The 25,554-nt window shown below is 47.7% G+C and overlaps 10 protein-coding genes across 10 annotated transcripts in view; 3 read left to right on the forward strand and 7 right to left on the reverse strand.

Annotated features, from left to right (window-relative positions):
* The window catches only part of Pmar_PMAR011889 (Peptidase B, putative), a gene marked incomplete at both ends in the record, with an annotated part of 2,437 nt that extends 2,282 nt beyond the window's left edge, over positions 1–155 (reverse strand). Inside the window, one exon of the mRNA XM_002773976.1 lies at positions 6–155. Coding sequence (XP_002774022.1) covers positions 6–155 — 150 coding nt within the window. The remainder of the gene's footprint in view (positions 1–5) is intronic.
* Positions 156–4,969: 4,814 nt separating this feature from the next.
* On the reverse strand, positions 4,970–6,791 carry Pmar_PMAR011890 (Nucleotide pyrophosphatase/phosphodiesterase, putative). The gene has a single exon (XM_002773977.1). It carries the CDS (start codon positions 6,242–6,244, stop codon positions 5,150–5,152), a length of 1,095 nt encoding a protein of 364 aa, XP_002774023.1. The 5' UTR covers positions 6,245–6,791; the 3' UTR covers positions 4,970–5,149.
* Positions 6,792–8,492: 1,701 nt separating this feature from the next.
* Positions 8,493–10,762, reverse strand: Pmar_PMAR011891 (conserved hypothetical protein; the record flags this gene model as incomplete). The annotated part of the gene is made up of 8 exons (XM_002773978.1): positions 8,493–8,633; positions 8,890–8,940; positions 8,997–9,119; positions 9,379–9,481; positions 9,870–9,955; positions 10,153–10,245; positions 10,550–10,629; positions 10,675–10,762. The coding sequence occupies 8 exons, from the start codon at positions 10,760–10,762 to the stop codon at positions 8,493–8,495; spliced, it is 765 nt and encodes a 254-aa protein (XP_002774024.1).
* Positions 10,763–10,863: 101 nt separating this feature from the next.
* Pmar_PMAR011892 (conserved hypothetical protein) lies at positions 10,864–13,081 on the reverse strand (the record flags this gene model as incomplete). Its single annotated transcript, XM_002773979.1, has 5 exons — positions 10,864–11,071; positions 11,391–11,539; positions 11,992–12,170; positions 12,219–12,350; positions 12,914–13,081. The coding sequence occupies 5 exons, from the start codon at positions 13,079–13,081 to the stop codon at positions 10,875–10,877; spliced, it is 825 nt and encodes a 274-aa protein (XP_002774025.1). The 3' UTR covers positions 10,864–10,874.
* Positions 13,082–13,413: 332 nt separating this feature from the next.
* On the forward strand, positions 13,414–15,729 carry Pmar_PMAR011893 (Polyadenylate-binding protein, putative). The gene is made up of 3 exons (XM_002773980.1): positions 13,414–14,012; positions 14,063–14,227; positions 14,280–15,729. The coding sequence occupies exons 1-3, from the start codon at positions 13,455–13,457 to the stop codon at positions 15,465–15,467; spliced, it is 1,911 nt and encodes a 636-aa protein (XP_002774026.1). The 5' UTR covers positions 13,414–13,454; the 3' UTR covers positions 15,468–15,729.
* Positions 15,730–16,126: 397 nt separating this feature from the next.
* Pmar_PMAR011894 (hypothetical protein) lies at positions 16,127–18,443 on the forward strand (the record flags this gene model as incomplete). Its single annotated transcript, XM_002773981.1, has 7 exons — positions 16,127–16,160; positions 16,425–16,532; positions 16,794–17,188; positions 17,269–17,445; positions 18,016–18,134; positions 18,244–18,318; positions 18,362–18,443. 7 exons carry the CDS (start codon positions 16,127–16,129, stop codon positions 18,441–18,443), a joined length of 990 nt encoding a protein of 329 aa, XP_002774027.1.
* A 92-nt stretch (positions 18,444–18,535) lies between these two features.
* Positions 18,536–20,248, forward strand: Pmar_PMAR011895 (hypothetical protein; the record flags this gene model as incomplete). The annotated part of the gene is made up of 4 exons (XM_002773982.1): positions 18,536–19,724; positions 19,767–19,876; positions 19,986–20,168; positions 20,213–20,248. The coding sequence occupies 4 exons, from the start codon at positions 18,536–18,538 to the stop codon at positions 20,246–20,248; spliced, it is 1,518 nt and encodes a 505-aa protein (XP_002774028.1).
* A 649-nt stretch (positions 20,249–20,897) lies between these two features.
* Positions 20,898–23,496, reverse strand: Pmar_PMAR011896 (Peroxisomal targeting signal 2 receptor, putative; the record flags this gene model as incomplete). The annotated part of the gene is made up of 12 exons (XM_002773983.1): positions 20,898–20,984; positions 21,029–21,121; positions 21,173–21,253; positions 21,294–21,351; positions 21,931–22,050; positions 22,108–22,190; positions 22,300–22,452; positions 22,656–22,790; positions 22,926–23,015; positions 23,066–23,164; positions 23,217–23,315; positions 23,377–23,496. 12 exons carry the CDS (start codon positions 23,494–23,496, stop codon positions 20,898–20,900), a joined length of 1,218 nt encoding a protein of 405 aa, XP_002774029.1.
* Positions 23,497–23,691: 195 nt separating this feature from the next.
* Pmar_PMAR011898 (PRP18, putative) lies at positions 23,692–24,972 on the reverse strand (the record flags this gene model as incomplete). The annotated part of the gene is made up of 8 exons (XM_002773984.1): positions 23,692–23,787; positions 23,825–24,000; positions 24,045–24,170; positions 24,318–24,366; positions 24,415–24,490; positions 24,537–24,671; positions 24,719–24,825; positions 24,958–24,972. 8 exons carry the CDS (start codon positions 24,970–24,972, stop codon positions 23,692–23,694), a joined length of 780 nt encoding a protein of 259 aa, XP_002774030.1.
* A 423-nt stretch (positions 24,973–25,395) lies between these two features.
* The window catches only part of Pmar_PMAR011899 (hypothetical protein), a gene marked incomplete at both ends in the record, with an annotated part of 2,112 nt that continues 1,953 nt past the window's right edge, over positions 25,396–25,554 (reverse strand). The window contains one exon of the mRNA XM_002773985.1: positions 25,396–25,521. Coding sequence (XP_002774031.1) covers positions 25,396–25,521 — 126 coding nt within the window. The remainder of the gene's footprint in view (positions 25,522–25,554) is intronic.

The following is a 25,554-nucleotide window of genomic DNA, read 5'->3' on the forward strand; positions in this document are numbered from 1 at the left end:
CCGACGACGAAAATGCTCGAGAGTTCTTCCGAGAGCTTCATGTCACCAGTGTAGTGAACGGCGGCTCGTTTTAAGACCATGTCCGATACGGCATCGGTCTGTCGAAGAGACTTGGCGGCGACTTCGCTTGACGGCTGGGCTGATCTTTTGGACATTTTAGGAAATTCAATAACAGAAAGCAAGAAAGAATCCAAGTGAATTAACGACACCAACCTTTCCCCAAGAGATATACGGACTTGTCAACTGAGTTGCATACTAGGGAGGCGCGGCAGACCCCAGGACGATGTGGTGACAAACCCCTGATGATAGTTATCTTTACGATGGTCATAATGCGTTACTACCAGCAGCAAAACTATCCTTACTATTGACAGTTCCGCCGCTTGGGATCATTGATGATCATCAACCTCAGTAGGAGTGGGGCTCCGACTGGACAGTATATTAATCATGATCGGTAGTACTACGTACACCTGTTAGACCAGAAAATTTTAAGGAGTTAAATTTTCCCAAATTGTGAAGAGCAACACTATGAATAAAATTGTCAATCATAATAGTGAGAATGCTTTTATCACGAGTAAGCTGCAATACCCGTAAACCCGTATTCACGATCGAGTCGTGGAAAATACAGTCAACAAATTGTCAAGGGAAAAATGCCTATAACTTGGTAAATGCAGGGAACTTGTCAGGTAAAACTAAGGTGTCCCAAATTAAGAGCTTCCTGATGTTGGATAACCTCAGCTCTTGCGACCAATGAGCCCGATAGAAAAATCTCCGAATAACTAACAACGTTATGTGAGGTGGACTCAAGCACGCAAGATCTCGAAATAGCTATTATATCTATATCGATTGGTTGATTCTTTATAAACGCGTTTCATCGTGAAAGGTTCATCTATGGTCGCTCGTTGGTTTATCATGTAGAATGTCTGTTGTCTAACAACATTGAGTCAGTTGGCTAGTTGGAATTAGTGGAGCCAAAGCATCGTACGTTGCCTCAAAACTTGTGAGATCCGCCGAGATTTTCAACCCCGAAATTCTGTCGAAAGTCTTCCGAAACTTGCAACGATGGAGGCTTCGCTCCGCATCATCAGCGAGGTCACGGAATGCTCCAGAATCATCTCGGTGCTCTCCCAAGCTCACTAGAATTGGGGCGGATGGGCTCAGGAAAGTCCCCATTAACTAAATGGTAACTGGATGTTAATCGATTCAATATCCCTCAACCACAACACCTAGGTCCGAGCAATTGAGAGGTGCTCATTATATTTACATCATCCGCTCAATCATTGAACCTCTTTGAAATTAATGAAGATGTCCTTATATACTATCAGGTTCAGTGTTTGGGGAATATATATTTGCTGTCCTCACTGAGGACTCCTCAGCTGAGTACTGTTTCCGTGTTGTAGTCACTAAAATTCGAGTGACTAAATGCGCCATACAACCTCCCGAGAAAATGCACATGCTCATCAGGTCCCCCGAGGTGGAATTTCCACGGTGGAAGGCATTAGGCGATTTATGGCGGGCTCGAGTGACATGCACAATAATCAATTTCCAACCGCTCGATGAGGCCGTCTCATCGCGACGTATGGCAGTGAGAAACAGGGTTATTCGAAATTAATGTGTTGGCAGCCATCTTAATAATAAATTGAGTGCATTTTCGAAAGTCAACTATGAATACAATCGTTTTATGAATATGGCCTTTTCAGAGCATTTGTGTAATACTCCCATGTCAACGAGAGTGATTCTCATCCTCCTATTGATCCGCCTCGACAACACAGTATCGACTGTGCTTCCAAACGGTACCTTTTCATCAACGATTGGTGACTTGCCGGGTTTGGTAAGCTCCGTTCAATTGCATACGGTCGTCAACGACGAACTGTCTATGGGCATGCTACATTTGTACCACTCGCACATTCTTCCCTCGGGAAAACCAGAAGTGACATATGATCGCGCCTTTATCGACATGAAGACGAGACCCAACACCTCAATAATCGACTTACAAGATGCCAAGCCGTCTGATACACCGGAGAGAACAATCACACTTCACGACTGGACCACTAGGTTATGCCAAGTTCTCGTTCCCACCAAGTCAGGGAAACTTGCCAGTATTATTAAACCCCACCAGTTCTCTGCTGACGACTCTGATTACGAAGTTCAAAGAGACGAAACTACATGTTCAAGCTTTCAATTGGTTGCTGAGACTAAAGTCAAAGTAGAACTCAAAGTCAGCTGTGTAGAGGTCCTCAAACATCGCCGACTCCCTTCACAAGATCCGAGATCGATTCGACACCGATCGTCTGACTGGTCTATCATCCTCGGTCGTGAAACGCCTGTATGATCTCGAGCTGTGGGCTTCACTAAGATGTATTCATGTTTATCTGCGATTTGGTGTTGTTGACGAAGAGGAGGCAGTTGAGTTGTTGGGAAGCGGGAATATGAACCTCGTCTCGAGAGTCTTCATTTTTACCATGAATGTTATCGGTGTTCGAAATGATGTTCACAGTCGTTGTCGACATTTTTCGAACAGTAGCTGTGTGCCTCCTACGGGGTAAATCCTTTCTCAAAATAACGCGTAGCTCATCGAATCCATCGCAAGCTTTACCAGTAGTATAGTTCTTCAACAAATCGCAAATCTCTAAGAAATTACTTGCTTGAACTCTCCCATAATGTTATGGACCAACGGCGGTGTAACAGTTCTCTAACACGCTTAACCATAGAAATTCTATGAAAGCGTCATTCTATGGTAGAGTGACGCTTTGGAAGAGTTGTTGTGATTTCCCTCTTTACTTAACGAAAGGTGATTGACCCTCCATCCTTGTCGGAGGGAGTTCACTACAAGTGTTCGACAAATGTAGTCTTCATATGATGAATACTCAGCTGCTGAGCTGCAAAGCATAGACACGACTTCGAAGAATGTCGCGAGTTGACATGCATGTGAATGACAAGTTCGACCCCTTCTGGTCACATGCTCCGGTCCGGTTATTCGGGGTTATATTCAACTGGCGGATCTCTTCCGATAGGAGGCTGTTAGAGAACACCGACATGATGCATATATGAGATTCAAAGCTAGATGTGAAAGGGAAAGAGCTCACATTTCGGGTAGCAAAATATGTTCGAAGAACCCCGAGCAAGCGATGATTAAATAAGACGCTTCCCTTTCAACATGAGGGACTAGAACTCGAACAGTAGCTGGGATAGTGGTCATGATAATAGTGCTAGTAATAGCAGAAGTCATTGAGATGGGCGTAGATACAACTGACAGAGAATATGTCGACGAGTGCCATACTCTGATCTTGAATATCTTTAACATGAAACTCTGTTACACGCTGAAGCCAAATAGTCAGCGCTCATGTTTGATCACCGAGCGGGACCCACCAAGGCCTCTGGTAGACTCCAACTTCACCCTGTGGCGAACAGCTGCAACTCCCCACGGCAACGCCACATCACAGCCTTCATTCTTCACAGACCGATGATTGGTCACTATCTCGAGTTCGTCTTTAGTGACAACGCGTCGTTCCCTCTTCACAGCGCCAAAGCCTAGTGCCTCCCGTGAGCACCGTTGATGGCGACTCGGATACTTATCGTGCTCGGAACTGTCGTGACTGAGTCCCAGCACCCTCCTCATCCCTGCAGAAATGTTGTGCTCTATCCAGCCACTGTCCGCACCCAAACTCGAAACGTGTATTTCGACCCCTTCCGGTCGTCCGATTCGGTCCTCCTGCTGGTCCTCTTCGAAACTTCTACTTCTTGAAACCTCAGCCCGGTCTACAACGGCCGAAGCCGATCTGTTGGGTTCTGCGTGACGATCGGACTCCCTTCCCTCGACATCTTCTTGTACAGTGTCTTTACGACCAACACAGACCCTTTCCGATTCCGATGGAGCCAGGTCATCTCCAGCTGTGGAATCCGCATCGCGCCGACTCGAAGCTCCGCTGGTGCTAGAACTAGAGGCGCCGTCTTCATCGCGGAATAGATCGCGATAGGCCCGCTTCCTAAGGCGCTTGCTCCGACGGGGGCCTCGAGACGACGATGACGAATCAAAGCCCCTGAGGAATTCCTTGGCTCGATTCTCTCGAATACGAGCGCTGCGTCGCGCCCCGGAGCGATGATGGAACAATCCGAGAGCTTCCTTCTTACGCATCGGTGATGGAGTGATTGCAGTGCATTCGGGAGACGAGGGAGAAGTCGATACGGTAGGTTCTTCCACCAGCGGCTGGCTCGGAGCATTCACCGAGATGGTAAAATTACATGAGCTGGTAAGAGAGTCCGTCGCCGGTGGTGAGGTGAAAATATATGGGCTAGTCGAAGAGTCCGGGGACTCTTCTGGAATGGGCAAGACCTCTGCGCGGAGGGACACTGTGAAGGGCGTCTCACAGTGGGGGCATTTCACAGTCAACATCTGCAATTTCTGACGTTGAGTACCTCATAGATGGTGATATGAAATGTAGCGGATAGATTATACTCTCTGCCACTCTTCCACGTCTATTTGCACAATAGCAACCCTCTCTTAGGTTGCGAGATAGAATTGTAGATACTCTCAATTCCGACAAGGAACTATAATAAGAACTTCAATTTCAACACAATGCCATAGGAACCTAGATTTCGTTGTTTTCAGTGAAGTCAAATCTGTATTTAGGAATCCCTATTTCGTATTTTATACTAGACCCCAACGGGTATAAAGGTCACGAGGATTGCCATAACCGTAGCTATGATAAAGTTACAGTCTCGAAAGAGTGGTGGAGCCGTTTTCAAAAGAAGTTACTATGGTTCAGATAGGCGTTGAAAGAACTATCAATTCATAATTGGATGACCTAAGCTGAAGCGGTTGTATTACGGACATCTGTTAGGTGCCAGAGGTCCCTTATACCTCCTTATCGCCAATGGGCAAGCCCGCAAGGTTGTTACTTCATGAAAATAGACCTCGCACGAATAACACAAGATTCTACATTGGAAAGAGAGACAAAGCTCAATGAGATGAGCGGCAGGTGAAGTAATTTCACGACTGCTACGACATAAATACAATGACAAACAGGACTAAAGGCCCACTGGGGTCATACACGATCCTAGAACCTCACTCATCTAGTGAGGAAGAGGTTCTATGGAAGGCGACGTGAATCCAGTATACTAGGCGACAATGATTTCATCGCCCTGTGTATGGCTACTCGATTTTGGACACTTGGAAAGAGTCCTCAACTGCCATAGCACTTATAGTAGCATTATATCCCCAGTAGGTAAAATTAAGCAAAGTTGAGTTGACAACATCAAGCTCTACATAACCATGAGTGAATACGCCTTTCTTATACCACGGAACCTTGAACCGTTCACAAGAGGTCACCTCCATGAAGCGTGGAGAGCCAGCCAGAACATGAACTATTCCATCGATAGCGGCGGTGCGCTCGTAGAGATGATAATGACCAGCAACGTAAACGTCAACGTGGTGTTTCCTGAGCACCGGAGCAACATCCGAGATCAAGTGTCTACCCACATCGTCATCAACGTCAAAACCCTTGCAACTCTGATACATAGCTCTGTGACCAGTGACAATAACCCATGGCGTCTTCTTACGATCAACATTGGCGAGATCATTTTCTAGCCATTTGTGTTGAGCGCTACCATTTAGCCAATTATGTTCAGTGGACATCATAACATAGTGTACTAAACCAGAGTCAAACGAATACCAATATTTAGGCTCTTTTGATCCATCACGGAAGGCGAAACGATGAGTGAAGGGCACACCGCACTCACCACCCGAGTCGGTTTGATTGTAGTTGCCAAAGTCAGGATACCACCCCTTCGGATTGTTTGTCGACACGTAGTCATGATTGCCAACACTCGTAACGAAAGGGGCCTTCATCGCGAATTTGTATTCCATCTCCGCCCCGAACTGGTCCCAAAACGTGCCATAACCGTCGGCATAAGATATATCTCCATAGAGTATAGTGAGCCTTATACGCTCATTGTCTTGAAGATGAGTGAGCGGAACACTGGCGTGAAGAGAAGGGAACATCAACGCTCCACCAGAGACTAATCCCCCTCCATCTATCACGCCAGTGACGCCTAAATCGCCGAGCAACGCCACACTATGTCGTGTGGAATCGCCGGGAAGAATCCTCGGATGAGGCGTGAAGGATCGAGACTCTCTCCCACCGTTGCGGATCTTGACCGTTGTCCCAGGCTCGAGGTTAGGAATGTTAACAGAATGGAAGAATCCTGGATCGCGATAGCCAACGTGGATCGCTATGTTGTTGCACATATCTTCTGCTTTATAGGTATGGGGTTGACTGGTCTCCTTATGAGTGGTCCATGTAGTCGTGCCAGGCTTCTGGTAGAGTACTTCCCCTCGTTCACTCGACGCACTAACCCAATTCACTTGGAGACCATCATCACCGATGATAGTGAGATACGCTTGAGTTGGCTCGTCATCACCTTGGGCGAAGGTCAAGTCTGTTGAACAGACTTCCTTATCACCACTGTCTGTACGGTAGACGACTCTATACCCACCACTACGTAAGTTGACTGGATTCAGCACGTACTCACGAGTCCCTTTCAAATCTGATAATAATATACTGAACACATCTCCCTTGAAGGGCCCAGATGTGTTTTTCAAAAAGAAGTCTATAGTGTCGCCATCATTCACCGGCTGACCCCAGGAAATCTTTACAGGGTCATAACTGTATGCCAGCTGGGAAGGGGATATCGATACACAGCTGCTAGGAGGCGGTGTAGCTGTCGTCGGCGGGCTTGGAGCGGTTGTGCCACTGTGATTGCTGGAACACCCAGCACTGAGTACCCCTATGGTGATGAAAACAACATATAGAAGGAGCGAAAATGCAACCGTTGAGTTGTGGCCGACATCAGCGGCGCGACGCGCGATATTGGGCGACATGTTCATCGTGGAAGAACATAAACCTTCAATCAACACAATTTCTTCACATTCCGGGTGTTGGGCACCTGCTTTGCCCAAAGCTTCAACATATGCCATGATGGCATCAGCGCGCGCTGGGGTGCCCTGGGAGAGCGCGCCCAAACCTTTCACGCAATCACGCACGTGCGACCTGCCTACTGAATAGTGCTGCAATTAGCAATACCGTATGTGAGTTGATCACTCACGAGCAACCGCAATTTCCCGACTGAGGTCGATTCTCTTATTTTTCTGGCAGCAGGTCTACTTAATTATCGATTATCATTCGTTGCGGAATCATTTATCCATCAAGATGCACTCATAGGCGACATAAAAGAAGGCAACGCGTCACGAATTCATGTACGCGCACAAGACGGGGAACGGGTGACCAGAAAGCTTCTTCCTTGAAGAATGCATTTCCCTCACACCAGAGAGGAAAGCTCTAGCAAGATATACGAGGAGTACTACTCCTGGAGTAGCTTCACTTACAAACGCGAATCAAAGAGTTCAACCATAAACGTATCGGTGTTGTGTGCCTAAGTTGACTCCCAACCAAAGCTTGTCCAAGGCGCAGAAAAGCCTTTGTGTATGCGTGCAACTATGTAAGGGCATAGACTATGTATGCCCTTACACAGTTGCACGCATAACTGATGGCTTGAGGGCAGGGATAACTTCAAGAGTGCAAGGATAACCATTCTCAGTTACTTACACTAAATAGATGAGGAGAAATGCTAAGATCACAATGGTGCACACAGAGTGACTCAGCTACGATCGGCATGAGAGGCATTTACCGTCATTGGATGAGTTATTAGCTGCAAATTCTGCTGTGACGAAACCATTCTTGGAGAGTCGTGTGAGTGAATCTGCGGCAGATTATTAGCAGGTGACTCACCTGCTGAATACTTGGTTGGTAGAAATGTGCGTACTAGATTTAGTATGCCGGTTAAGGTTCCTGCTAGTGAACCTCCTTCTGAATTGGTTACCTTTCAAAAGGGTCAATTGGTTTGGTTGCTTAAATCCAAAGCTGAAAGACGATCTGGTGCGAGATTTTACCCATATGAGTATGTGATCACTGAATGTTCTCCATATGCTTATAAGCTGATTCGTGAAGATGGCCGTGGAAACCTAGTTACGGCAACAGTTGATAGATTAGTATTATGTCGACATCAACCATTATCTGAACCAGTACTCCCAGTAACTAGTTCAGTATGCAGGACACCTATGTCCCCATCGACCTTATTCATCGATTATCATTATTGTTAAGTACGTGTTTCAAACATTACACATCTTGATCCGTTGCTATGTGATGTAGCTTCCTTGTCCTCTCTATTATGATCGAGCGTGTATCACAAAACACAGTACGCTAGTTTCGCACGAGCTTCACCTTCATATTCTCATGGCACTGAGTTCATTCCAAGACGTCTGATAATAAGTTATATCCATCTCATCGTCACTACTGAGCTCATCTCAATGACGGGGATTCTTCCAAAAGCATCCCCCACAATCATTCGTAACTCGAAAATTGTCAAGATGCCCCTGTCACCACAGACGACGATGAACCCAAGGCGTGGTATGATAGGAAATAAATAGCATTTATAACTCAGTTTTTCTTGGGGGGTTCAGCAGCACCAGCTACCTCTGGTTGATTGAACGCATCCTTCTCGATCAGATCGAGGATTTGCTTATGGAAATTCATCGTCTCCTCCTCCAATTTCTTCTTCCTCTCAGCATTTTCTTTCACCTAAAACCAACCCCACTTCAACAGAACCATCTTTCCAACCCCTGTCACGCTCGACAACCCCGCTCGGGGCAAACCATAATTTCCCATCCAACATTTTCAACAGAATTTCTGATTTTCCCCGTTGAATTCATTCAATCAGTTGACACAAGAAAGGAGTGTCCTCGCGACTCTCTATAATTCCGAAGCTGATCCGATGAGCACCAAAGCCTAAGTGACTTCCTAGGATCGACACGCTCCAATTTCACCGTTTCCCTACTTGTTTGAAGAACATCTGCACCATCGGCCGACTTTCCTTCAGTTGATGCACCTACCGACGAGACACCATTTGAATTTCGTGGCGCGTGACGTTCCATCTGTCCTTACTTCCCCAGCAAGGTCCATTATGTTACGTAGGACCAAGTAGTTTCGACAGCAGTTAAGCGATGCCTCCCTCTCATGAGCACACTCCAAACGCTTGGCAAAGATGAGAATAGCCATGCAGCCATACTGAAAAAAGAGGACACTGTTAGATCCACTATCTTGGGAGTTCTCCAGCATGCTTCGTGACAGTCGAAAATACCCAATGGCGAGCATAAAATACAACAAAAGATATGAATAACGCACACAGAAGATACTACTGGACAATGTGTTCAAGTAGGTAAATCATTATATATCGTGAGTACTTGAACACCGTGTTGACGAATCGCGGGATTGCATTATACGTGAATAAAATTTCTCCAGGAAAAACGATTCAAAATAGGCTCACCTCATGCAGTAGGACGGGGTGGTCGTAAAGGAATTGCTCCAACTCATCCAAATCTGTTATCTCCGCGTATTGTCCAAGAACCTCCTCATTGTTTTCCATGTAGCTGAAAAGGAAGAAGCGATAAACTTCAACAAGACCAAATCAAGCGAACTAGAGTTCTAGAGTGGCTCTACTTTCAAGAAGACCACTCGTCTTCTCCTCACAGGAGCATCGAAAGCCGAAGTAGTAGTGTATAATTCGTCATTGACGTAGCATAATGCCAATGTCCACATTTTTGACTTTTTTTTCGCAAAAAAAGCATGCATTTTCCCGACGACGAGACTACGGGTCTCGGGCGTAAATTTCAACAGGATATGAACTGAGTGCCAACATGATCGTCCCATTTCGCCTTGATGATAAAACATGCCCCGATTGAGTTCCACAGCCTCATTTCATGTATTTTGTATGTACCCCTATTCAAAGCGACCGAGCAAGACTGGTGACCCTATTACTCCAGAGTATCTTCCCCGCTCGAATCCGCCTCATCCTTCGTCACCGGTGGCGGCGCTTTCTCGATCTTCTTGTCGGAGATTATCGTCTGGCAAGATAACACTACGCCGTAAACACAATAATAACCGCCCGTTTTGGGGTGATTTATTCCGAGACAAGAGTGCACTATTCTTCGAGGCTTTAAAGCTTCGTGTTGCGCATTCAAGAGACGCGTTAATCGTCGCTCGCGTGGATGTCATTGGAATACATTCAACCCCTTCCGCGCACAGTGAAGGATATCCTCACCTTCTCATCGACGACATGACAAAGATTCTCTCCGTACAGCGGCTTTGACCTCTCCAACTTCTCCAACTTCTTCATCGCCTCTGGAGACCCATCCTGAATATTCAATTAATACAATGAACGATTAAGTGAGTGATTTATTCCGATGATGACATGGGAAGACAAAAACAGTTGTAATTGAGAAATTGTTAATCCGTGAAAACGAGCAATTCGTTGTCCCTTGAAAAACAAAAGTGATTGATGGATTCAGCGAGCACTCTCATATCAAAACTTTCATTTCATGTTTACCCAAAATCCCCTTCTCAAAATGGCAATCTCGAAGGCAATTTTTTAATGGGAAAATTGGAGCGAATTTCTCATTAAACTCATCTAAAGACGCAAAAAATCTTCTAGTTGCTACCTCCAGCAGCTGTTTTCTCTGTTGCTCATATTCTTCCATTTTGCGCTCTCGCTGGGCGCGCTTGACTTTAATATTCAAACCTGACTGGCAAAATACAAGCCGCGGGATTTGAACCAACGATCTACCAGTGTCAAGATTTGGGTGGGAATCAGCCTCATCATCAGAGAGGTCGATATTATCCCACTTCGAATAGTCGAACGACAGGTTGGACATTACAAACACAATCAAACTCTGCTTCACATCCGAAGGTCCCCGGTTCGATCCTCGCCGCCATCACCTCAATTAAATATGAATGAAATGAACTCGCCCGAAGCCACAAGAAACGTCATTGGTCATCATACGTATTGAGCATCCGTTCTGGTATGCCCCTATTAAGCACCTTCCGTTTCCCTTCAGGACCACCATCATCTTTACACACTCGACCCTCTCTCTTCGTGCCGCGCCGTTTATGAGCATCCGCGACCAATCGATGCATATACACGAAATACCATAACATGTTATCATAACGACCGTCGTAGGGCGCTGAAATGAAGGTATTCCAACAATGCCAAATAACGATGAAAATAGATTCATCATTCACACAACTGCACTCGATTGCTCTGGCGAATTCCAACGAGTATATCGACTACTTGCACTATAAAGGAGACCAATTTTTGAAAATCATAAAACTTAAGTAAATATTCCATAGAGAAATTTTCATGGATCCAAAATGTGTAGTTATTCCTGTTGAGTTTGATAGCTTCAAAATCGATTATGAGTTCTCCACACTCCGTGGGCAGATGTACAATTCAACATTATAATCACGACCATCTCGAGCCGAGTATACTAATACTAGACTTACCGTCATTGACAGCTTCCCACTGCTCCTTGCACAGTAGATAGCATGCCTCCACTGTAGCTAGGCACTCAGGGCCCTCGTGCTGATACCGCCAGAAATTAGTAGCATGAGAAGTGATACCAACTTTTGGTAGGTTCTTGAGCGAAGGATGGCTGAAAAACAATCGTGAGGCGAAGGAGAAGACGGCAAGCTGAGTAACGTAGTGGAGAGTAGTGGAGAGTAGTTCGAGACCGGTATCCGGATACCGGTCTCGAACCTATTGGCAACCTATTATGTGTTCTGGCATAAACGAGCTAGTGGCACAATGGCAAAGTGTGTCATCGTGTCTCCACTACTCTCCACTAGCGTGAAAGAACGATCTTCAAGATCGTTGTTTTCACGAGTCGAAATTGACAAGTTGTCAATTTCGACTGTTGTAAATACGACATATTCAGCATCACAACTTTGATAAAATTATACGAGGAAATGCTAGACGGTGGACCAAGAGTGATGAAAATATCTCAACTGAACCCTTTCATTGTCACAGGATGTTTCACTGAGCACAACGGGCATACACTACTGATAGTTCCCAGAGTTTTTCACCGTCACTGCGCCACGAAATTACCTCAGCATGTACCCGGTCTGATGCCAAGTACAGTCAATGACCGCGACTCGCTTGATTTTGGACCAGTCAACCTCCTCGATGCTTTTGCTGTCCTCACCAGGGTACAAGAGAACGGTGGATTCGGGGTCAAAGTTGGGCTGGAAATCTTCCGTCGCAGAGTGAAGATACGCTCGAGGCACCTAAAAATGACACTAATTGGACCTATTCCGTATCTTACACGGTAGAACCTTGGATGCGTCTTCTCCTGGGACCCGATCAGGATTGCATATCAGCTGTAGTGGAATCACGCTGGACTTGCTGGCCTTCTCAGTGGGATGGCGCACTAGATGTATATCGAATGGTGGACGGACGTAGGGTACCTTAACACGGGCTGAACGTGAGCACACAACTTGAAAATTTTTATAAGTTTCGAACTGTTCATCAAAAGAGTCCTTCGAGAGAACATATTTCAACTGTTTTTTCAGAAGGGTAGAGCGAATGATAAAAAGACAGTTTGAAATCCATAATTTTCGCTCAATTCAGTTGAATGTGCCAAACAGTTGGAAAAGCCCGTTCCAGTGAAATCATCCAAGAGTTTGCGAAAATATAAAACTGACCGTTTTCCAGTGATACGCTTGGCAATAGTTGGCATCAGGACGAGTGACCAAGTGATGTCAAGGTGAGGGGAATCATCCAGGAACCCATAGTGCTCCTGGGGGAGCTGATTTCGAAATTTCCACATGGCTTTGAGTAAACTTTTCAATCAGTTTCTTATGTGAATATTTTCCCCATTTTCTTGTCAAACCCTGAGGGACATTATTTCTCAAAGCCACATGGGTCTCAGATGACAACAGAGCTTCTCATCAAATCAGAAACGATTCTGAATGGTCCCATGAGGAACCACCACTGATGCCGACTTGCGAGGAGTAGACAGAAGGCTTACCCCATCCCAAGTGTCGACGGGCACGGCGCATTCGTAGCAGTAGAACTTCCGTCGTCGCCCACACTTAGGGCACTCCTTTCGAGAGGACTCCGACTCTAACGGGGTGAAAGGAGACAGTCGCAAGGCCTTTAAGTCGATGGGTGGTAGAGAGTCTCCCGGTGATGACATTGAAGGGACCTATTCTGAATCCTACATGCTCAACCTCAAGATATTCAGTGCCGGGCGTGGGATTCGAACCTGGGTCGGCACGATTGCACGAAGGAATTTCGTGCAGTTAGGTCAATCGCAATAGCCGTCACACTCCATTCATTCGCTTCTTCCATCTCTTTGGAGTGTCACTAGCCTCCTCGCAGTGTAATACCCTAGTGTCTAGGCTTCTCGTTGTTACTGATGATAGCCTTTTGCCTGTAGTAGTTGAGGAGAGCTCTTTGAGGACTGCCACGTGTCTCCTTGTGGAGATACAGCGTTTATAGCTAATTGAATCACCGAGTCCCTCTTGTAGGCTTCCTCCCAAAAACCAAAAAAATTGCATAATTCTCTAATGGCTACTATCGCCCAGCAGAATACCGCCGCCCCCGTCGCCGAGGAGGCCGCCCCTAATGCTCAGCAGCAGCAACAACAACAACCTGCCGCTCAGTTCGCCTCCCTTTACGTTGGCGACTTGAAGCCCGATGTCACTGAAGCTATGCTCTATGAGGTCTTCAACGGTGTCGGTCCCGTTGCCTCTATTCGCGTCTGCAGGGATTCGGTCACTCGCCGTTCTCTTGGTTACGCCTACGTCAACTTCCACAACGTGGCCGATGCTGAGCGTGCTCTGGACACCTTGAACTACTCCCCCATCCGAGGCAAGCAGTGCCGTATTATGTGGTCTCACAGGGACCCCACTCTGAGGAAGGCTGGTAACGCCAACGTGTTCGTGAAGAACCTCGACAAGACCATTGACAACAAGGCCTTGTATGATACCTTTTCCCTTTTCGGCAACATCCTTTCTTGCAAAGTCGCCACTGATGATGATGGCAAGTCTCGCGGCTACGGTTTCGTTCACTTCGAAAATGACGAGTCTGCCCATAAGGCTATCACTAAGCTCAACGGCATGATGGTGAGGAGCTTCCAGTCTGCTCTTTGTGTGTTACGGTTTTCATGTTTTAGATTGGTGAGAAGGCCGTGTACGTTGGCCCCTTCCAGAAGCACGCCGAGCGCGCTGAACAGCACGGAGATGAGCCCAGGAAGTTCACCAACGTTTACATCAAGCACCTCCCTGAGAGCTGGACTACCGAGGAGGACGTTCAGAAGGCCTTTGAGGAGTTCGGCAAGGTGAGTTGACAGGTGTTGGGATTGAACCTGGGTCGTATGGTTGTTTGTTCAGATCACTTCCGTTGCTATCCAAACCGACAGGAAGGGCCGTAGATTTGCCTTTGTGAACTACGAGGACTTTGACTCTGCTGCTAAGGCCGTGGAGGCTATGAACGGCAAGGACATGCGCACCCAGGAGGAGATCGACGCTGGCAAGGGCGAGGAGGAGTCCACTGAGGAGGGCAGTGATGAGATGCCCGAGTACAAGCTGTATGTGACCAGGGCCCAGACTAAGACTGAGCGCTCTGCTGAGCTTCGCAACAAGTTCCAGGCTAAGAACACTGAGAAGGTTGGCAATCAGTCTTGCAACCTGTATGTGAAGAATCTCCCTGAGGACGTTGATGATGAGAAGCTGCGTCAAATGTTTGAACAGTTTGGTGAGATCACTTCCCCCAAGGTGATGGTTGACGAGAACACCGGCGTGTCCCGTGGTTTTGGTTTCGTCTGCTTTGCTAACCAGGCTGACGGTGAGAAGGCTATCCAGGCTATGCACTTGAAGCTGTATGGTGGCAAGCCTTTGTTTGTTGCTGTGGCTGAGAAGCGTGATGCCAGAATTGAGAGGCTGCAGCAGCGCTATCGTGCTGGCATCCCTATGGGAGGCTTCCAGCAGAACTATCAGGGCTATCGTGGCCCTAGGAACTTCAATGCTCCTAATCCGTCCCCCATGTACTACAGTGGTGGACAGAACAGGCAGGGCGGCATGATGCAGGGTCCTCCTGGCGGCTTTGTCGGAGGCCCTCGTGGTCCTATGGGAGCTCAGCGTGGTCCTATGATGAGCGGTGGTTACCCTGTAAATCGTGGCCCTCGTCCCACTGGTCCTAATATGATGCCCATGAACCAACCTCCTCGTGGTAACTTCCCACCTCAGCAGCGCTTCCCGGGTCAGCAGGGTGGTCCCTTCATGGGGCAGCAGGGTGGTATGCCCCCTCGTATGATGCCAGAGCAGCATAACATGCCCATGCCCCATCAGAATCCTCCTCCGATGACCGCTGCTGCTCTTGCTTCAGCTCCTCCGGGACTGCAAAAGCAAATGCTGGGTGAGCGTCTGTTCACGTTGATATCTAAGTACCAACCTACCCTTGCTGGGAAGATTACGGGTATGATGTTGGAGATGGACAACTCTGAGTTGCTGATGTTGATCGATTCTGATCAGCAGTTGAGAATGAAGATCGACGAGGCTGTGAGGGTGTTGCAGCATTAAATGGGGATTTTCGGCGACTTGTAAGAACTCATTTGGTAGTCTGCTGGCTGTAGCCTGTCAAAAAAAGTAAACATGTTTTTTTCCTTGCTGCTCTGTTATCTGCGAGTAGCAAAAGCGTATTGGTAGTAGTTGTAGACGTTGGTGTTAGTAGTATGATGAACTGGAAGCTCTGATGATAGTGACACGGTATGTGATACTGTTATCTTTGATGTTGATGATTACGTTTCCTTAAGAACAGGTAAAGGCTATAGTTGACCGTAAAATGACGAGAGTTGCGTTTATATAGGTTAATTGTAGGTGATAGTAATCCTGCTGAGTTGTAGTGGTAATCGATGTGGCTGTTACTTCGGAAAGGTGATTTGGGTGGACAGTTCAACAGGTTTGGTCTCCTGCTGCCCTAGTAGAGACTCTCTACTAGAAAGTGCTGGACGGGTGCTAAGTTGATGATGTTATAGTGGTAGGCTAAGGCGGTGCAAGTTCTCTGTGGAGTGCAATTCGTGTGATGGTGTATTAGTGTCTGCTGAGTTGTAGTGGTACTTCATCGGTTGGCAATCTCGGAAAGATGATTTGGGTGGGGAATCTAAGAGGTTAATCATGTCCTGTAATAGTAGAGTGTCTTCGGCTGAGTTGTTGAAGTTGTGGTTTTACGTTTGGCCAGGATGTGCAAGCTCTCTCATGCTATAGGTTTCGGCGGTAGTTTCGAAGTAGCCCATTTGGTTGCTGCATATTCTGACTTATCCGTTTTCAGAAGGATAGAGGGCTTTGACGGTTGAATTGGGATATGGCCGGACTGTGAGAGTGGAGTACTATTTGTGTGATGCAGTATTTTCACTATTTTCCGGTGTGGTTATAATTGCATGCAAATTCGGTTGAAGGTCTGGTTTGGTTCAGTCCTGGTTAGCGGCTGTAGTTGGATTTGTTAGAATTTTGGTAATTTGGTGATGCTGCTCACGACAGCACCCACGTGGCGATTGGGAGCTCTTGCGCACAGCAGAGGTTTCTGGAAGATACCGCTGTGGAGCAAGGCTCGAGAGGCTCCTCGAGGCGGTGATGGACGGTTGTTGCGTAGTAGAGGCGGGGAGGAATTGGTGATGGAATTATGTCAATTGTGTAGTCGTTGCTATTCTCATTGAGTGAAAAATTCCGTATTTGTGAAATTTTCTCGAGGATTGCTTCTCTCTATGTGAAACTGGCAGTGGCTGTCGTAGTTTGATCAGCATTTGACAGATTGGAATGCAGATTAATACGGTCGGGTTTTCATCGTCGGAAGAATGCTTCTAAACTGTTTGCTGAATGAATTGGTTGAAATCAGAAACGCTGTTTTAGGCGGGCGCGATTTAATACGAGCAGTGGGAACAGGTTTCAGCAAAAGTCGTCCGCGATCCCGTCCAGGATTCACCCAGAGGGTTTTCTACAACCACATAGCCTTCTCCTATCTCGCTCAACTTTGCCCGGACTACTTCACGACGTTTGAGGGAACGATGAGCGACATTTGCAATGGGTCTCAAATTGCTCTGAAGTATCTGTCGGAAAAAGTGACTGATGATGACCTAAACGCGTTGAACCAGCGTGTGGAAGATTCACTGTATGAGAGTCTCTCTGAGGCTGTGACGAAGTACAGGCCTGTGTGGGAGGTGGAGTGGCCGGGAGTAGAGGCGCAATTGGATCAGTTGATCATCATTATGGGAGCCACTCGAGGGGGGACGATCAGGCCTGGACAGGTGACTTCTAACTAGCGGTTTCTAGTATGGATTCAGAGCTCCTCTTTAGAAGAAATGTTTTGTATGTTTTTCTCGATCAGATTTTTACTATTGGAGGTCAGCAGTTGGTGATGAGGACTGAGGAGGCCGCGCAGATGAATTTAAGCAATCCTAGGAAGTGGTCGAAGGCTGCGGGGCTGTTGAGGTCGGGAGGGTTGGTGAATGCTGATGTGAGAATAAAGTGCAGGCAGAAATTTTGGATACCAGATGAGGAGGAGGTAGTAGTAGTCGCGCTGGCCCATACGAGTGATCAGTGTGGGAAAATATGCACATGGTCAACTACAGGAGTTGGTGTATGATGGGGAAACTCCTGAGCTCAGCTGAGGAAAGTGAATATATACTCCTTCAACACTGGGTTCAGTTCGTATCATCACCGATCCTTGTCCTTGGAGGAGGGGACGTCATGTTACTCTTGTATTGACAACAGCTATAGGTTTTGGGACCAGTGAACTTGTGACACGATTCATGCTCGAGCATTCTTTGGATGCTCAAGAGAAGTGGAAAAACGGTTGCATGGGAATCCTCTCAGTGTGTGATGCTTTCATCGATTTTCGAACCCCTGGGAGGATTTGTAGTTGTTTCCGTTACGCTCCCATGGGACTGTGTTGTCGGGCTTTCTCTCTTCATGGACGCTTGCTGATTTTGAAGGAGTATTTTGAATGATTTGTGTGTTGTTCGGATGGTCAATGTTTGATAGACTTTGTGGGAGGGTTGAGTATATTGCTTTTGGAATGGTGAAAATGAGCGTGTGAATTATTTACCCACTTTTGGCCGAACGATTATGTCAGAAACCGACCAAGTTCGAGCCTACCACACACATATTTCGTATAGAGATGGACCTCATCCCCCACTCAGAGGCGATGTCTGAGTACAGGCCGACGAGCAGTATGAATCGGGATATGTCTTGGTAAAAATGTCTCTACTGGGAATCGAACCTGCGCGGCCTCGCTATCGATCTCGACGGTGCGGTGGACGGCGAGCGCTCCGCCCGAGTATCTTGCATCTGACCGTTTCAGTGGCGTATCTTACGAGCCCACCCAGTGGAAGATCATCGATGTGAACGACGCCTACGGTGGTAATCCGCCGATGAGGTGGGCACTTTGTCCTCGTGCCTGTGTGCATTGTTCTCATTAGATTCGACAATCTGAGCCCCGAGATGGATGAGGAGCACTGGAAGGGCGACACGTTCCATACAGGTTTCCCTCCCAAAAAATGAGTAGCTGAGGAAGTTTCATGTTGATTGCTTCTGACGATGAGTTGCGGTATAGTGAATTTCTCTCTTTTCTATCAGAATTCGTTGCCTCCCTCATGCCTAACGACGCGGTGCAACCTGCCGAGGTCGATGTCGAGGCTAACTGGCGGTCCAAGTCCACTCTTGGAACTGCCAGGAAGCCTACCATCATCCCAAGGTGCAACCCATGTCATCCTGGAGCCTGCATTCGTTCTGGTCCTCAATGGGTCTTCAACGACGATAGGGGCGAGGAGTGGTATAAAGACAATATCCGCAAGTTCATCTGGGAGTTCTCGCCTGACGCCGCCGACCCATCAGATGGCGAGCTGAGCAGTCTGTTGGAGTGCATGAAGCAGGGAAGGGCGTGTCAGTTCTCGAAGACTATGTTGAAGATTACCCAGAACACCATCGAGAAGCGTGTTGCTGAGCGGGCTAAGAGGGGCGACCCGAAGGCCGACTACTTCAAAGTCTATGCCATCCATGAGCGTTTCGACCGTTACGGCCTGCAGATGCCCAAAAGTGACGCGTCCCATCCACAGATGAGTTTGGGTGACAAGACTGTGCAAAGGCTCAGACGTAACTTGACTTTCGGCCGTATGCTGCTCAAGAAGCCTCACGTGGCGACTTTCTCTGGCGAGCTGATGTTTCAAAGGAAAACGCTGGTGTACGGTGAGAACGAGAAGGCGCCTGACTACGTCGGCATTCGATCTGCAGAGGAGCTGCGAGGTCAAGTGGAGTCTATCACGGCTACCAGCAACGGCGCCAACTTCCAGTTCTTGGATGCGCAATTTCGAGAGAAAGTGGTTGAGAGGATAGCTAGCATCGACTGGGACAAGACTGTCATTGACCTGTACATGCCGGTGCCGTTCCCCGATGGGACTGTCTATAGGCCAGCGATGAATTCGGTTTGGGTGGTGAGGAAAAGTGAAGATGAGGAGCTTCTGTTCTATGTGCTTCACTCGGCGTCAGCGGCAGGTTGTCCTAAGGCGAAGTTCCTTGGTATCAATTGGGGCGAGAAGACGGTGGGCAAGGCCGGTCAGAAGTTCACTAGTTTATCAAACGCTGAGAACGTGTATTCGATGTCTGCTACCCAGAAGCCGTTGACGCTGACGTTGGAGTCGTATTATTTCAACCGTTGTGGGGAAGGAGACAAGCCTTACGTAACGATTACATGCATCTTCGACCCGTGTACGAAGAAGACTTATGATGAGGAATATGGTTGTTATGACGGCCAGCTCGCTCTACTTCAGATGAGTCTTCTGAAAGGTAAGACTGGAAAGGGAAGGGACTTTTAATGTTGTGCACCAGGTGCCCTGATGTTCGCGCTGACTGAAAACTACTTCCCGGACCAAAGGACAGCCGCTATTTTCAGGCAGGTGAATATATCCGAACGTAAAGGTTTGATGCAAGACCTGCAGGTGAGTGCGAGAATAGAGTCTTGACGAATTAGTTTTATATTCTTTCGAGCGACCGCGTCCTGTTTTAGAGGAGACGCGAGTTGACTTTTGGGTCATGTCTTCTCATCAGGATGAGATTCTTGGTGCGACCGTGAACCTATTCGGAGATTATCATAATTTCCACGGCGCGTGCTGGGTTGTTCCGCCGCAGCTGCTAGATGTCAAGAATTCTGCGAAAGAGACTGCCGTCCAGAAGGCAAAGGAGAAAGTGGAAGCGGCTGCTAAGGAGAAGCGTCTAAAGCATCGTGAACAAGTAAGATTGGTTTAGTTGACGTATCTTACTTTCATTGGGGTCAGTTGGAGGCCCTCCACAGAGATATTGAAAAGGCTTGATTACCTCGCTGAGCGAGTGAGATGAGTTGTGACATGTAGCCGCTCGAAGGGCGGACTTCAGGAGAGTTTACATGATCACTTGCTTGTTGGGTTGATATCAGGTCTATCTCGTTGTCAACGTTCAGTAGGAAATCTCGCTGTACGTTTTCTGGAGACTGCCTTCCTTAACATGATGGCCTCCTGTGTGGTTGGGATGTCGCTTAATGCACGTGTTGGGTTGGTGTAGACTTGCAGACTGTGTCTATGTGAGGAGATGACTTCAAGCACGGGGTAGTGATGATACAGTATTGAAAGAAAAGATTGGAACATATCGTCAGTACGCGGAGGATGAATCGAAAGCACAGGGCGGATGATGTCCGAAATCTTACTCACCTCTTTGGTGATCTTTTTACAGTGGGTTATATCTTTCGTGTGGTCAATGGTGAATTTGACCTGTTCTCATTACCTCTTTTACAATACACAACTCGATGGGTTCCACAGTCGATGAAGTCTACAGGAATTATCTTAGGATAGAGATCATTCATTGTCTGCGCAAAACAGCAGGCAGACTCAACTCGCCAGATAGCAGATGTGGGTAAATTGCGGGAAGGTGGTTCATCCACAAGACTGGAACAACTCAACTAACAACTGTGATTACACCTTGAAAAAGCTAGAGCATGTTTCCATCTTTGGCCTCTTTCAATGCATGCATGGCCGACTTAGCGGCCGACGCTCCCTGAACTCCTGCCTGGGCTCCCTAATATGCCATTATCGTACAACCACCCACTCCAACTTCCTCACAGCCTCAGCCATTATCTTCGCCACCCTCGGATGACTGATCAACCCCGCAGCTTTCGACATGTGAGTCGCCGCTTGGACAAACTCGTCGTGACTCTCGTTCAGCTACTCTCACTCATATCCAGCGGGAAACCTCAGAGGACTCACATAATCATTCGCTGTTGAGGCGAACCCGCAACATCCCGCTGATTTCACTGGTACTGCCCAGCCCAAGAAGTCCGTGTGGACCTGACGACCAATATTTGATCCACATGGGCAGCCTTCTCACCTGACGAGCAGCCAACCCTATTGCCGCCAGCAGCTGGTCATTCATAGAATATTCACACCTTACAATGTCGGTCAATGCTTACACCCCCGAGTGGATCATATCATTGCACTCACCCGGAAGATATACCCAACACATTGTTCGATGGCTGCCCAAGGAAAAGATCCTACTATTACTCATATCGACTAACCACGGCAGGAGGTGAATGGTCATGTCTACACAGATCAGGTTATCCACCTCGTGTAAAATGAGGAGAAAAATCTTTTTCTCTTTTTTTCCCACACAAGAAAACTTGTGTAGAGAACATATTAGAAAATCGTAGAAATCTTGTTTCGCTGTACCCACGCAGCGAATATTGACAACACCACCCTTCACACACGAGCAAATGTAAAAATGAAACCCAAATCATCATCTTAACGTTGACCAGTCACTGTGCCAAGAGGACGCTGTTGAAACCGAGGGATGGTTACCCCCGATGGAAGCGGGCGACCTTGAGCTGAGCAACAGAGCCTCGAAGACGATGGTCATTATCCGCTAACCTTTTGCGATATCCCAAACACGAACTTGACGATCCCATCCGACGGAAGCAGCCAAACTGAGAAACAGCGTGACAGCCCTTTGCGAATGATGATGCCGTTACTTTGACGTGAACAGGGAGAGGTCAACTCCGTAGACGAATTCTGAGTGATGGTCAAATCTGTCCACTAGATGTCCCTGCGCAGAATTGGCTTCTAGATCCCAGACGAACACAGCCATATCGCTGGGAAAAAAGCGGAGCGAAGCTCTGTAGATCACACGTTTTAGCAGCAATACTTACTAGCCGCCGCTGATGACCGTCCTCGAGTTGTGTGGATGGCACTTCACCCGTCTTACCGCCAACTCATGGCCAGCCATAGTAACCTACAACGGTGGCTATCTTCCCTCACCAGAGCATGGGATAACTCCATGGAGCATAAGAGTGGCTCGTTCGGCCGTCCAAGAGGGAACGTGGTGATGATAATTGGCCTACCAGCGGTGCTGAAGGGTTCCGCAAATCCCAACTCCGCACGACTCGATCGACCCCAGCGGTGACAATGACGCTATCGGCATATTTGTTCCAGTCACATGAGAGGATCTCCCCGTCATGGGCATGTGGTATCACAATGGACGGCGCCGTCTGATTCTGAGGAGAGCCTAATAAGTCCATCGCTCTGAATCGAAGGACGACGTCGACTTGGGTAATACAAAATAGTGTAAGTCCAGATGAACCCACATTCCGAGTTGCTGATCAGAACAACGGCTGGAATCAATACTGAAAAACTAAATTCAGAATTAGATGTACCAGCCGCTGAAATTTAGCGAACACTATGAGGTCGATGAGCTTACTCCGGCCTTGACGTCGTGCAAACAGACCTTCGCATCCCCGCCGACAGTCGCAAGCCAACTGGCATTGCGTGGCGACCACGAGCAGGCGTAGATCACACCCGTGTGTCGACCTTCCAACCGCAGACCCACTGCACCCTGAAGAAAAGTACACATAAATTTCATGAAGAGAAGCATTAAAACAAGTAGAACCACTACGACTGACCAAGAGTAGAAACAAGAAAAATAACTATACACTGGCGGTCGGGATAATCGAAATCGCCTCGGGCTCACCTTAGGAAGGTCCCACACGTTGATGACTCTATCCCAACCCACCGAAGCTAGTAACGTAGGGAGCATCGCATTGCACTCTATCCATCCGATCTGGATCACACACAGAGGACTCGACCATACCCCACAAGAAGTCTCGTCACCTCAGCTGTATGACCAACAAGATTCGCTATGGGCAAGTTGCCCGTCGGTGATGTTATATCAAAGACTTTGATACTGCCGTCACCGGTAGCGGCGAAAACCTACACCCAACAACAACTTGCATCGATTTTTCCTCGCCAAAAAGAAACTCACAATTTTATCGTTGTCTTCTGCCCAGGCGAGATCAAAGCAGCCGTCCTTGGTGATGTACTCCTTGGTCTCTGATGAGCGGGAGAGGTCCAACACTACTAACTGAGCGTGAAGACAACGAGTAATTATCGAAAAATGGAAGATCTGATTCTCATCTCCTCACTTTGCCGTTTCCAACTATGCCATAATATTGCGCCGTAGCCACTCCCAGAATGTGTGAATTAAATGGTGAGAATTGACAAGAGTAGCCAGCAAAGTGCGTCGTCGTCTGGAAGGTTGACATGGACGGCTCACAGGGAGTGATAAAAAATCTGGCAACACCCACAGAGTTCCGCCCGCGCTAGTGAACTCAAAGTACCGGTATGGAGGGGTTAACTTCAGTTGACCATATCGCTCGGATCGTCGGTTGGCCACATCTCCTGCGATTTTGTTATCAGCCGCTTCACGCACTGGATGTATTTCCGTGTAGTTTCATCGTTCAGGATATGTGCACATTGATTCGAGCCGATCTGTCGTTAGCAGCTCGGTCTTGGATACCCCACTGGGTGACACCCACCGGGCCAGGGCGCATCACCTGTCACCACCGTGGATCATAAGGTAAAACCCATTACAAAAGATGGCTCACCGATTGCCAGAAGCATATAGAACTCATTGGCCTCACGGTACTTCTTCATGCCACTCAGCTTCGCAATAGAATGTAGTTTCGTCTGGATCTCCTCGTCCAGCGAGCCCGTCTTGAGTCTGTTCAGCAGTGGCTTAAGGTATTGCTTGGTTTGCCGGTATTGAGCTGAGAGGAGCGATAACGACTGAAGGGAGCCGCGGTTAACTCACCTGTCAAGTTTCGACCCGCAGCGGTTTGCTTCATCTCATCTGGTCGTGCGCCGAGCTCTGTCTCCCATGCTTTCAGAATCTTCCTTATCCATCGTATGACTTCACGATCTTCAGGTTTGACCAAACCTAAAATGCAAAGGGCTGAGCCGAGAATCGAACCCGGGACCTCGCGCACCCGAAGCGCGAATCATACCACTAGACCACACAGCCGGATGAAAACACAAACACTGCTACACGCATGGTCGAATCGCAAGTCGTTCGTACCCAGCTTACTCTCATCTTCCGCCTGTGCCGGTCCCTCCACTGCTTCCTCATGCATCACCTAACACACAATGAGAGCCTCTCTACACGCCCCTCACATCAACCATACCTCCTGCAGGACATTAGTCTGGCCATCTTCATCATCTCGAGGAGCCCTCGAGGACAGCCCAACCAATCGCAAATACCTATCATCCGTCTTTCTCGGACCACCTCCCTCTCCCCCACGCTCACCTTCCCTTGTCCGATTCTCCGAAGAGAGTACAGGGCTCCCCGATCGCTCGGAGCTGCTCGAACACTTCGTATAGATCCTCCTCGTCCATCAACGTCTCGTCCGTCCACGAGTCAATATCATCAATACTCAACAACCTGATGAATCAACCCAAAATTTTAATCCCAGGATCGACTGAGCTCACCCCAGTCCATTAGAATTCTGATCATCTCCACTCGAGCCATCATGTTTCCTCTTAGATCGCATCCGCTTGCCATGTTCGATCTCTTTATGAAGCTCCGATATACGGGCCTGACGAAGTAACTCTAGACCCAGTGCTTCCCACCAACACTATACCGTCCTCACACTACTCTACCAATACACAGACGCACGCCTCCTGAGCGACATATTATCCGATTTGGTGCTCATCGCGTGTTCTATTACGACGTTCCCGAGCATCAGGAGAACTCCAGTCCTATCGTATATCAGATATACAAGACCGAACCATCCCCTCAGACTCTACGGAATTCACTTCATTTCATTAATTTTATCTAATCAGATACCCTATTATCAGAATGAAGTTTATTCTCCTCACTGGGTTCCTACGATAAACGGAGGCTTGCCCTCGATCTTCAACTGAGGTAGTCGATAGTAAATTCAATTAAAATAATACATCACATCGGAAAGGAAGTATCTTGGCAGAGGTTATCTCGTCCTGTGAACAACATTCCTCGGGGTGATGATAAACGAGACAATTCAAAGGGCTAAAACTGATCCCTCGTGAGCTAATGTGCATCGATGCGTGTCGGACTAAGCCGTGTTGTCGTAGTAGGCGTTGGACTTTAAACTCACACACACATAACATAGAATTTGCAACCCTTATTACAACACGTTGGAGTTCCCTCTGCCGTTCCTTCTCCCTCTCCCTCTCTCGCTCCTCCAAGTACTCCTCCTTCCTCTTCTTCTCGAGATCACCTCGCCGACCACAACTCCGTCCAGCCCCTCCGGCTATCATTGCAGCAAGCTCATCCATTTTTTGGA

The sequence above is a fragment of the Perkinsus marinus genome, assembly GCF_000006405.1.
Source record: "Perkinsus marinus ATCC 50983 genomic scaffold scf_1104296958712, whole genome shotgun sequence".
Taxonomy (NCBI): domain Eukaryota; phylum Perkinsozoa; order Perkinsida; family Perkinsidae; genus Perkinsus; species Perkinsus marinus.